Here is an 11877-nt window from a genome sequence, read left to right on the forward strand (position 1 = left end):
CAATATTTATCAGTCCTATTTTAAAAAAAAAATGGCATTTTAAGTTTTCTTTTATATTATATTTTCTGTAAATCTTATTTCCACTAATACTATTTTCCATTTTTTAAATTTAAACATTATATTTTACTCTCAATTAATTAACCTAAGTTGGCCGGATAACCGTAATTTAACGGATTTTAAAGGATGCCTAACCCCTTCCCTTTAGGATAATATAGAGCCCTTACCTAGAATCATCCTGGTTAAGCAGACTATTAATTGAGGTTTAGTTTTAACTTTACCTTAGTTAACATCTTGGTGTCCTAATTCACCGTTAAATTAATTAGGTGGCGACTCCTTAAAACAAATAAAAAATAGGAATCACCAATACGTCATACTCCCTAATAAACCCATCCGGATTAAAAGGGGTGTGACAGTATCATGAAAGATATTTCAATCCTTTTCTTAGTCCTCCGTGATACCATCATGGTATATAATATACTGAGATGGTATCATGGAAGGTGCTTCAGTCTTTCTCTTAGTCCTCTATGATACCATCATGGTATATAAATATACTGAGACGATATTGTGAATGATCATGTTCATTTACTAAAAATGACACACTTTTCTAAAAAAAAAACCTCTATGATACCATCGTCTTATATACATATATTGTGATGGTATCATGGAGGACTGCTTCAAGTCCTTCAACAAAACACTCCTCAGGACCATGGTATCATTGTGCTATATAAATATACTGAGACGGTATCATGGAGGACTGCTTCAGCCCTTCTCTTAGTCCTCCATGATACCATCATGATATATAAATATACTGTGATTATATCATGGAGGAAGGGGTTTGGGTGAGGGGGGCACGTCAGGTAATTAGTTTGGGCTGGGTTGGGCAAAAGCGAAATAGTTTGGGAGGGGGCATGGATAGGTAATTAGTTTGGATTGGGCAGGCAATTAATGATGTTTTCTCTTTAATTTTTGTTCTTCGCTTAAAAAAGTGACCGAAAATAACTTGAGATTTTGGGTTTGAACCCCTGCTTAGTAAAGAAAAAAAAATCACAAGGCAAGGCTTCCCAAAAGTTTGCCTTGCGAAATTTTGCAAGACAAACCTTTTTTTTTTTTTACTCTGCTGGAATTTTACAAAAGTTAGGCTGCCCGAATAAGCCTAATTTTGTTACAAAAATCTGCCTTGCAATTTATATTTTAACTGAAGAGGGGTTCGAATCCAGAACCTCCTAGGCGAAAGACAAAAATTTAAGACCGGTAATTTGAGAGACAAAAGTTAGAGACCGCCCCCAAATAAGTGCAATCGTGCAAATTGCCTGTGTTGTTTTCCTATACTAGATGGTTTATGCCCGTGCTGCGCACGGGCCCAACACTTTAGATTATAGTATATCTATGTAGATGTAGTTGTATTTGGATAGTGATAATATATATATATATATATATATATATATATATATATATATACACACACACGAAGCATGAGTTTTGTGTTCCGTATCTAAAACTTTATTATATTTGTGGTTGCTATGAAAATTTATTAATACTTTTTAAAAGAGAAGACTTGTTTAAAAGAAAACTATTTTCCTCTCTTTGAGATAAAACAATAGCAATATTTAAGCATCAATTGATACTTTCAATTTTAATTCGATTAATTTAAAGGTTTAAAATACTTATTATTTTTTTTTATCAAATTTTGATTTGGATAATTCTAATTCAAATTATTAAATTAATTTTACATGTTTGAAACGAAACAAAGTAGAAATTGATTTTCTATTTAAACGAAAAAATGATATTTTTTTAATTTTTGGTAAATATTCTCGGTTTAGTTTATTTTACTTGTCATGTTGTCTTTTGCATGATTTTTTAAGGAAATGTGAATTAGAATTATAGTTTGACTAATTTACCTTATTCATTATTTGATCTCCATTTGATATTAATCTCTTTTCACATTTATTAGAGTAAGAATAAAAATGAAAAAGTAATTAAATTCTATATTATTTTAAAATATAAATATTTTAAGTATATTTATTTTAGTAATCATAACAAATAAATGGCATGGCGGAATAGCAAATACAACAATTATATATCTAGATTAGATCTCAGACTAATATAAGAAAAGAAAGAAAGTTGTATGTATTTGCCTACTAAACCTTTTGAAGAAAAACAATAATATGCGGTCCATGTTTTTTGCTGTGGAATAATTTTATTTGCTCCCACTAATGGATTAATACACATGTAGCAATGAATCCACTATTATTGACTTGATGGGGATGCTTTGGGAATTACATGAATATTGTTGATTTTTTAATATATGGGGTGCACGTATTTTTTTTGACATTGCTTTTTTTTTAATATGGGATTCACTTTTTTATGAGTTTGGAGAGGGCGGGATCAATCTTTTTTTCAATGAGTTTGGAGAGGGTGGGGTCCACTTTTTTATTTTTTTTTATTTTTTTTTAACTATATAGAAGCACTTCTTTTATAGAAGCATTTTTTTTAAGAGTGACTGACGACAAAGCATGGGTAAACCGATGTTTATATATAGTAGAAAAATAGAAATATAATAAAGTATTTCTATCTCCTTTTTAAAAGAGTTGGTAATATAAAGTATAAAATGTCATTTTTTTGGCCTTAAATAAAAAAGTGGGTGGGACCACAAAGGATTTTTTTGCCCTTAAATAAAAACGTGGGACCAAAGGACGGATGACGATCTTGCTTATAAACTGACTCTTCTATATAGTAGTAAAGTAATATATATATTGTTCAAAACACGATTAATAACATTGTAGTTTGTTTTTCGTATCCAAAACTTTATTATATTAGTGTTTGCTACGAATACAAAGTTGACAAAAATTTACTAATAGACTTATTCAAAAGGAAACCGCTGACTTTGAATTTTAATTCGATTAATTTAAAAGTGTAAAATATTCTATTGTTAATGTATGTATATTGGACCTAAACAATACCTATTATTTTTTATCAAATTTTAATTTGGATAACTGTAATTCAAATTATTATATTAATTTTATATGTTTAAAATGAAACAAAGTAGAAATTTGATTTTCTATTTAAATGAAGAACTACTATTTTTTAATTTTTGGTAAATATTTTTGGTTTAACTCATTTTACTTGTCATGTTTTCTTTTGCACGGTTTTTTAAGGAAACGTCAATTAAAATTATAATTTCACTAATTTACCTTATTAATTATTTGATCTCTGTTTAATATTATTTTTTCTTTTATGACATTAATCTCTTTTCACATTTATGAAAGTAATTAATTCTATATTATTTTAATATATAAGTATTTTAAGTATGTTGCTGTACAATAATTTCATTTGCTTTCACTAATGGATTGATACGCATGTGGCAATGAATCCATCATTATTGATTTAATGAGATACTTTGGAAATTACATAAATATTGTTTGATTTTTTAATATGAGATGCATTTTTTTTGACATTGTTTGTTTTTTTAATATGAGATTCAATTTTTTTAATATTTCTTGATTTTGTTAATATGGGGTCCACTTTTTTAATCCATCATTATTGATTTAATGAGATACTTTAGAAATTAATTGTTTGTTTTTTTAATATGGGATTCATTTTTTTAACATTGCTTGATTTTGTTAATATGGGGTCCACTTTTTTAATCCATCATTATTGATTTAATGAGATATTTTAGAAATTACATAAATATTGTTTGATTTTTTAATATGGGATGCACTTTTTTTTTGTTGACATTGTTTTCTTTTTAATATGGGATTATTTTTTTTAATATTGCTTGATTTTGTTAATATGGGGTCCACTTTTTTTTCCGTGAGTTTGGAGATGGCGGTTCCACTTTTTTTTATTTTTTTTTATTTTTTAATATTGGTTCATGTTTAGGTGGGGCCCACACTTTTTTTTCAGTGGAAACGGACAATGAAGCATGGGTGGTCTATGCCCGTGTTGCGCACGGGCCCAACACTTTAGATTATAGTGTATCTATGTATATATAGTTGTATTTGGATAGTGATAATATATATATATATATATATATATATATATATATATATATATATATATATATATATATATACGAAGCATGGGTTTTGTGCTCCGTATCTAAAACTTTATTTCATTCGTGTTTGCTACGAAAATTTATTAATACTTTTTAAAAGAGAAGACTTGTTTAAAAGAAAACTATTTTCCTCTCTTTGAGATAAAACAATAGCAATATTTAAGCATCAATTGATACTTTCAATTTTAATTCGATTAATTTAAAGGTGTAAAATACTTATTATTTTTTGTCAAATTTTGATTTGAATAATTTTAATTCAAATTATTAAATTAATTTTACATGCCTGAAACGAAACAAAGTAGAAATTGATTTTCTATTTAAACGAAGAAATGCTATTTTTTAATTTTTGGTAAATATTCTCGGTTTAGTTCATTTTACTTGTCATGTTGTGTTTTGCATGATTTTTTAAGGAAACGTGAATTAGAATTATAATTTAACTAATTTACCTTATTCATTATTTGATCTCCATTTGATATTAATCTCTTTTCACATTTATTAGAGTAAGGATAAAAATGAAAAAGTAATTAAATTCTATCTTATTTAATATATAAGTATTTTAAGTATGTTGCTGTACAATAATTTCATTTGCTCCCACTAATGGATTGATACACATGTGACAATGAATCCATCATTATTGATTTAATGAGATACTTTGAAAATTACATAAATATTGTTTAATTTTTTAATATGAGATGCACTTTTTTTTTGACATTGTTTGTTTTTTTAATATTGCTTGATTTAGTTGGGGCCCACACTTTTTTTTTTTTTGGTTTGTTGATGACTTGACGACGAAGCAGACGACCAAAATGGCCCAAACTCGTGCTTCTAAATAGTTAGAATTAGAATTAGAATATTTGGGTAAGTTGAAGTCGGGCATTTTAGGCCCAATTAAGTTCGGGTAGCCCACTTAGCAGGTGCATTAGACAGTAGAGCTGATTCTTCCATTCGCGTAAATCTGCAAAATCAATGGCACCAGCAGCAGCTGATATCGAAGATGAGATCAAAGACGAAAAGAACCCACCTCCTCTTGATGAAGATGATATTGCTCTTCTCAAAACTTATGTATGTGTATCTCCCTTCTCTATATATATAAAATAATCCCTATATCTATATTCCTTGTGTCCTCGTGGTAGTCTTAAAATTAGGATTTTTTTTTTCTAGGCTTAATACATAGGTAGCCCCCTAAACTAAACTGAGTATATTCCATTTAGACACTGGAACTAAGTCCTGTTCCAATTGAACACCTTTAACTCTTAATAAAGTGTTTCAATTAGATACTTTTGGTTCAAATTTTGAATTTCTTTTTAATGTGTTTTCATTTGTCTATTAGGTACTCCCTGCGTTTCAATTTAAGTGTCATATTTTCCTTTTTGGTCTTTCCCAAAAAGACTGTCTCCCGCATGATAAATTTATAATCACAAGATTAGAAGTACATTCTAGTACATTATATATATTTTTAATTTAGGACCTAATTCAAGACAACAAGATTCAGAAGTCTCTCTTTATTTCTTAAACACCGTGCCTAGTCAAAATAAGACACTTAAAATGAGACCGAAACCCCCCAGACTTTTTGTATTTGAGGTTAATGCATATAATTAAAGGAGATTGACGTATTTTATGTGATTATTCAACTACCTTATAGACGAATGAAAACACACGCAACAAAAGTTTATAGAATTTGAACCGAAAGTGTCTAATTGAAACACTTTATTAGGAGTTGAGGAGTTCAATTGGAACAGGGCTTAGCTCGAGTGTCTAAATGGAATATCCTGGCAAGTTTAAGGGGCTGGCCATGTGTTAAGCCTTTTTTCTATGATGAGATTTTTTTACTAATTCGTGGAAATGATTTATGCAGGGTTTGGGACCTTATTCAACAAGCATAAAGAAAGTTGAAAAGGAACTCAAGGAAATGTCAAAAAAGATAAATGATTTGTGCGGTACGATTTTTTATGTCTTTGATTCTTTGTGCTTTACATTTTGGACTTGTGGTACCTCTATTGTAAAGTGATGTTTTTCTTTTACTTTCTCCCCAAACCATTTAGGGGTGGCTAGGGAAAATTAATAATGCAGCAAAATTTATTGAAAACATTGAGGTTGTAATTGTCCATTTATTTATTTATGTTTGTTTTTGATGTAGGAGGGGTTAGAGACAAAATAAAAAGGACACAGAAAGATCGTTTAGGATTTCCCTTGTTTAATTTGTTAGAATGTCTAATGTGTTTAGAAAATATACATAATTTCTACTTTATTTGTATTTGGATAATATTGACATGAGACAAGTCTAAATTGAATAACACGGTCAGTGAGGATTATTATAGCCGTCTGCAACTTGTTTGGGACTGAGGCGTAGTAGTAGTTGTTGTCCAATGTGCTTATATTTCCTTGGATATTCCTTAAAATATATGGCTTCTTCAATTGATTGTAGGTATTAAGGAGTCTGACACTGGGTTAGCTGCACCAAGTCAATGGGATCTTGTTTCTGATAAACAGATGATGCAGGAGGAGCAACCTCTTCAGGTGTGGTTTTATGAGAATAAAGATGCATGATCATTCATTAGTTAAATGTCTTGAAGCTATAAGCTAAACCTTTTGAGCAGGTAGCAAGGTGTACGAAGATAATTAGTCCCAATACAGAAGATGCAAAATATGTGATAAATGTCAAGCAAATAGCAAAGGTAATGTATCATGGCTTTCACATACAGTATTGCTTTTGGTCGTAATGTGGTTCAATTTGTGAAGGCGTGACTTAAGCTATGGCACGTCGCTTTTTCTTTTGGGGTTAGCAAGACATAAGTAAGAAGTATGAAGCTTAATAATTTGGAGATATATTGGTAATTTACCTAGGGTTGATATATGAAAAGATTTGACTACACTTATAGTAGGAGACTTATTTGCCCCATATTACGTCTTTTCCATCTTTGAAAGTACATCGATTAAAGAAATGAACATGTTCCATAACTTTTGTCGTTAGCCTGAAGGTTGTCTACTTTCTTCTGTTGGTTTGGGTTTATGGGTTTATGTTGTTTCGAAATGACATGAGTTGCACATTGTTGTGGTTGGATATAGTCTTCAGTGGAGGACAATAAACACCTTTTTTGACAGTGCTCATTTTATACCTGCAGTTTGTAGTTGGATTGGGAGACAAAGTTTCTCCAACTGATATAGAAGAAGGCATGCGAGTCGGGTAGATTCTTCTCTTCTCTCTCCCCCTCCTGAAGTTGTACTTTTAAGCAAAAGCAGTGATCATGGTGGGCTTATAACTTGAAATAATAAGAGTCATCTGCCATATTACACAAATAATAAGCCCATGGAGAGGGGGTGGGGGGTGTTAATTGTTATATAAACATCAATATCTCTTGCATGTTTGTAATGGACTTCTTTTTCGGATACAGTAATACTTTGTATGATGTGATGTGAAAGCTTCTGGTATATGAGTTGTATACAAAAAATAGAGAACCTACATACAATTTGGTAATGGATTTGTCAACTACAGATAGGGATAATTGGAAGCAACATGCTGTTATCTTGGAATCAATAAAAGAACTTTTGCAACACTTATATTTTTGATGAAATAAACATTTGCGACATTCGTCAGCTCATAATCCACTTTTGCTTAGGCAGTTAATTATTGAGAAATTATCTTTTAATGGATGGCTGTAGAAGGCATGTAGCTAGCTGAGCGAGCATTAATTTTATTTATTTTGCTTATCACTTAATGTTGTGAGAAGTATTCATTTAACTACGTCTGGTTATTGAACTTTAGCGCTGCATCTTTTCTGTAATATTAGTGGAAATCTTTGTGGGACGTTACCTTCATTTTGTGTTTTTTATGCCTAGCGTAGGATTCTTGGGCTTTTAGGCGGAACAAACTTTTGAGTAGAAAATCTTCTGTATGGAAGATTACTTAACAAGTCCAAGCTGTTGCCTTTTTTGTGAATTTTCATTGGAGGGTTAGCTTGACCTTGTTTTGTTATTATTGCAGAGTTGACAGGAATAAATATCAAATCCAGATTCCGTTGCCTCCCAAAATTGATCCAAGCGTTACCATGATGACAGTTGAGGAAAAACCTGATGTGACATATAATGACGTTGGTGGATGCAAGGAGCAAATTGAAAGAATGAGAGAGGTACTCATGATTGTACATGCTTTCGTTGTGTTATTTTCTTAGTAGTATCTGATTGTGATCCTGCTGGTTGGAATTCTTTCTTTGACGTGGAAATTTTGAATTTTAACAACAGGTTGTTGAGCTTCCCATGCTTCACCCTGAAAAGTTTGTGAAACTTGGAATTGATCCCCCGAAGGGTGTTCTCTGCTATGGTCCTCCTGGTACTGGGAAAACACTGCTTGCCAGAGCAGTGGCTAATCGAACAGATGCATGTTTCATTCGTGTTATTGGTAGTGAGCTGGTTCAGAAATATGTTGGCGAGGGGGCTAGGATGGTGCGTGAACTGTTCCAGGTCAGATGCGCTCTTGCTGTCAAATTCTAATTCAAGTTCTTCTCGTAGCCTTGATAACTGACTAGTGATTTCGTATGGCAGATGGCACGCTCCAAGAAGGCATGCATTGTGTTTTTCGATGAAGTGGATGCCATCGGAGGTGCACGATTTGATGATGGTGCAGGCGGGGACAATGAGGTTCAGCGAACTATGCTTGAAATTGTGAACCAACTTGATGGATTTGATGCTCGAGGGAATATTAAAGTTCTCATGGCAACCAATAGGTTAAGTTTGCCTTATGTTGAACCCTTCTTTCAGTTATTCAGTATATACATCTATTCTTTTATATGGTAAATTATATTATTAATACTAATTAATAAAAAATGTTTACTAAGTGTATAGAAAATTGTGTCGTTCTCAGGGATTATGGTGTAGATTCTCTACTTTTATATACCGCTTGTGTATGGGAGATGGTATACCAAAAAGTAGAGAATTTACATCATATTCACTGAGAACAACACTCAATCTTCTTACGACTGGAACCTCACGGGTCCATCAGAAAGGAACAAGGAATGAGAGGTTATTTTCTCAGTATATACATCTATTTCTTTAGTGGGTTCTAGAATCTGGGATACTTCGGGTGATTAAGCAGCTATTAAATGAGGCTCGGTGGATGTTATATGCTTCATGCTTGCCTTTGGTCTTGTACTTTCTTTCTGGCGGATCATCTATTGCTTTCTTCGTTTGCTCATCTTTGTAGACTCGCATAAAATGTATGATTTTCTCGCAAACAAGATGTCCATGACTTTGCTTATAAGTACAAGTTGAGTTTCTGTTATTTCGCACCGAAAGGCCACGTCTGTCTGAATCTTATAAGGTCCTATGAGGCTCTCCCTGAATTATATAACTTCTCTCTCGTGGAGGGGATTAGGCAGTCCTTCTCTCTTGATCTTTTGGAGTTCACAATTGTTTCCATTTGTTTGAAGTTAATTTATGATGATAACAAGTGTTTTCAGTACATTGATATTGATGGCTAAGATACTGCCTTACAGCTTGTTATCCTGTTGCTCAAATTATAACTCCATTTTCCTATTTTCTTCAGACCTGATACACTTGATCCTGCATTATTACGTCCTGGGAGACTGGATCGCAAAGTTGAGTTTGGTCTGCCTGATCTAGAGAGTAGGACCCAGATATTTAAGATTCATACACGGACGATGAACTGTGAGCGTGATATTCGGTTTGAACTTTTGGCTCGTCTTTGTCCAAACTCTACAGGTAACCTCTCATTTACATTGCTCCATGAGTATTAAATTTATTTTATATAGTTCTAGCTGATATATAGCCTATGCATATTCAGCTGCTCGCTGTCCAATTCCTATACCTGGCATTTATTTTTCTGCTCCTAAAAGCTCAATTTATACCATGTCACACTTTCCTTATCAGAAAAAGAAAAGAAAAGGAAAATAACCAAGTCACGCTCCTTTTCTCAACATTCTATTTAGTATCTGTCAAAATAAACACATTAAAAAATTATTGTAGTAGACAGTTTTAAGATCAAATTTGTTTTGAAATTCAATTTTGACCATGTTCTGTATTTGTTTTTTTTTTATAATAAGGAAAACATTGTAAAAACATATCCATTCTGTATTTTGTTTATCAGCCTAATTGTCAACTACCTTAATATTTCTTACATGCCTAAGTAATATGTTAGCCAATCTTAACTCCTATAAAATATTTCATTATAGACTTTTTGGGGGTCCTGAAGGTACAAAAAGGCAAATTCAAGCTTACACGTTCCCTTATTGAACACTTAATAATATGTAAATCCAACATTAAGTTAATTGCTGTACCAAATCAAAATGAGTGTTAGGGAGAATAGATTTTTTGATAATCTCCATTTAGTGTTACCTGAACTACTGAGGTTGTCTTTGTGCAATGTTTAATAGCTAACTGTCTCATCCCTTCATTGCTGACCCCAATATTATCTGGTCTATCTTGTTGCAATTAGTTACTGACATTCCATGGTCATGGACTCTGTCTCTTGATTTTTTTTGAAGTGTTATCGCACCTGTTTGTCAATGAACAATTCTTTTGGCCCATCAAATATTTTTGTCACTTAAATAATGAAGGTTTAAATACCTAAATGTGGTGGGAGAACTTAGATAATTGGCGTCATACCCTCACTGTTGGATGGATCTATGAACAGAGGTCATAGTGCTAATGACTTGCAGGACACAGTCTTGGTCAGCTAGTGGCCATTAGTTAAAACCACTCTTTTGGCAGCATTAGTATTTTGGTAGATGGTGATATTATCTATTGAATTTGATGTACTGGAAGGCTAAATTTGGCAGTGACCTACTTTCTTTTCTTACTTTATGACACTCAAGAATATGAGGAACATGACTTAGTGGTGAAAGGGGTCTGTGAAAGAATTTATGTTGCTGGAATTTCATAAACAGGAAAGTTTACATTAGAAGGAAGTTATTGTGGATATATGAATATCATGATGTACTATATAGTTAGTCCACATCATAATCAGTAATCAGGTGTGTGTGTGTGTGTATTTATTTATATTTTATAGCCAAACAGTGAAGGCCCTGATTCGTAAAGTCTATTGATTCTTTATTTTATAGGAGCTGACATCAGGAGTGTGTGCACGGAGGCTGGAATGTATGCTATTCGAGCAAGAAGGAAGACTGTTACAGAGAAAGACTTTTTAGATGCTGTCAACAAAGTTATCAAAGGGTATCAGAAATTCAGTGCAACGCCGAAGTACATGGTCTACAATTGATTGTGCTACTTTTAACATAACTTCCTAGACGAAGGAAGCCGGGGCAGTGACAGGAATGGAGTGACAATGTTTGATAGTCGATCATTCTTCTTCCCTGTATTGAATCTTAGGAATATTTGTGATAGCTTCACTTAATTTTGTACACGTGAGTTATGTTACGTTTATATTAAATAGATGTTGGGTATGTATTGATTTCCGCGGGCTTCACAAGGTTGGTGTCTTAGGCTCATAATGGAGAAACAACCAAATGAGCTCGTGTTTTTGGGAACTTTTAACATTTTGGCTGGTTCCTCCACCTTACCACCGATTGGCTAGATTTTGTTATTTATCTGGAGTTGCCATAAATGACCCCATTTCCTCTTTTCCCTGTATATACACTGTCGTAGACCACTAGTCGGAGGGGCAGCTGCCAAGCACCACCATTGTCATAGCTTCGCTAGGCCTATTCCATTTCAACTCACAGGAAACACTTCATCTTCCTCTCCTCACCAACACTATATTGAAACATCATATCTTCCACCTCGTATATCTTCCAAATTATCATTGGAAAACCCTTACCATTATGCAATGTATAAGTATATACATTGCATAA

The 11877-nt window shown here is 32.6% G+C and overlaps 1 protein-coding gene across 1 annotated transcript; it reads left to right on the top strand.

Annotated features, from left to right (window-relative positions):
- Positions 1–4953: 4953 nt before the first annotated feature.
- On the top strand, positions 4954–11613 carry LOC132603771 (26S proteasome regulatory subunit 7 homolog A-like). The gene is made up of 10 exons (XM_060316985.1): positions 4954–5116; positions 5910–5991; positions 6480–6571; positions 6652–6729; positions 7177–7238; positions 8037–8181; positions 8294–8512; positions 8594–8775; positions 9594–9769; positions 11128–11613. Exons 1-10 carry the CDS (start codon positions 5021–5023, stop codon positions 11283–11285), a joined length of 1290 nt encoding a protein of 429 aa, XP_060172968.1. The 5' UTR covers positions 4954–5020; the 3' UTR covers positions 11286–11613.
- Positions 11614–11877: the final 264 nt, after the last annotated feature.

Source organism: Lycium barbarum, chromosome 7 (genome assembly GCF_019175385.1).
Source record: "Lycium barbarum isolate Lr01 chromosome 7, ASM1917538v2, whole genome shotgun sequence".
Lineage (NCBI taxonomy): Eukaryota > Viridiplantae > Streptophyta > Magnoliopsida > Solanales > Solanaceae > Lycium > Lycium barbarum.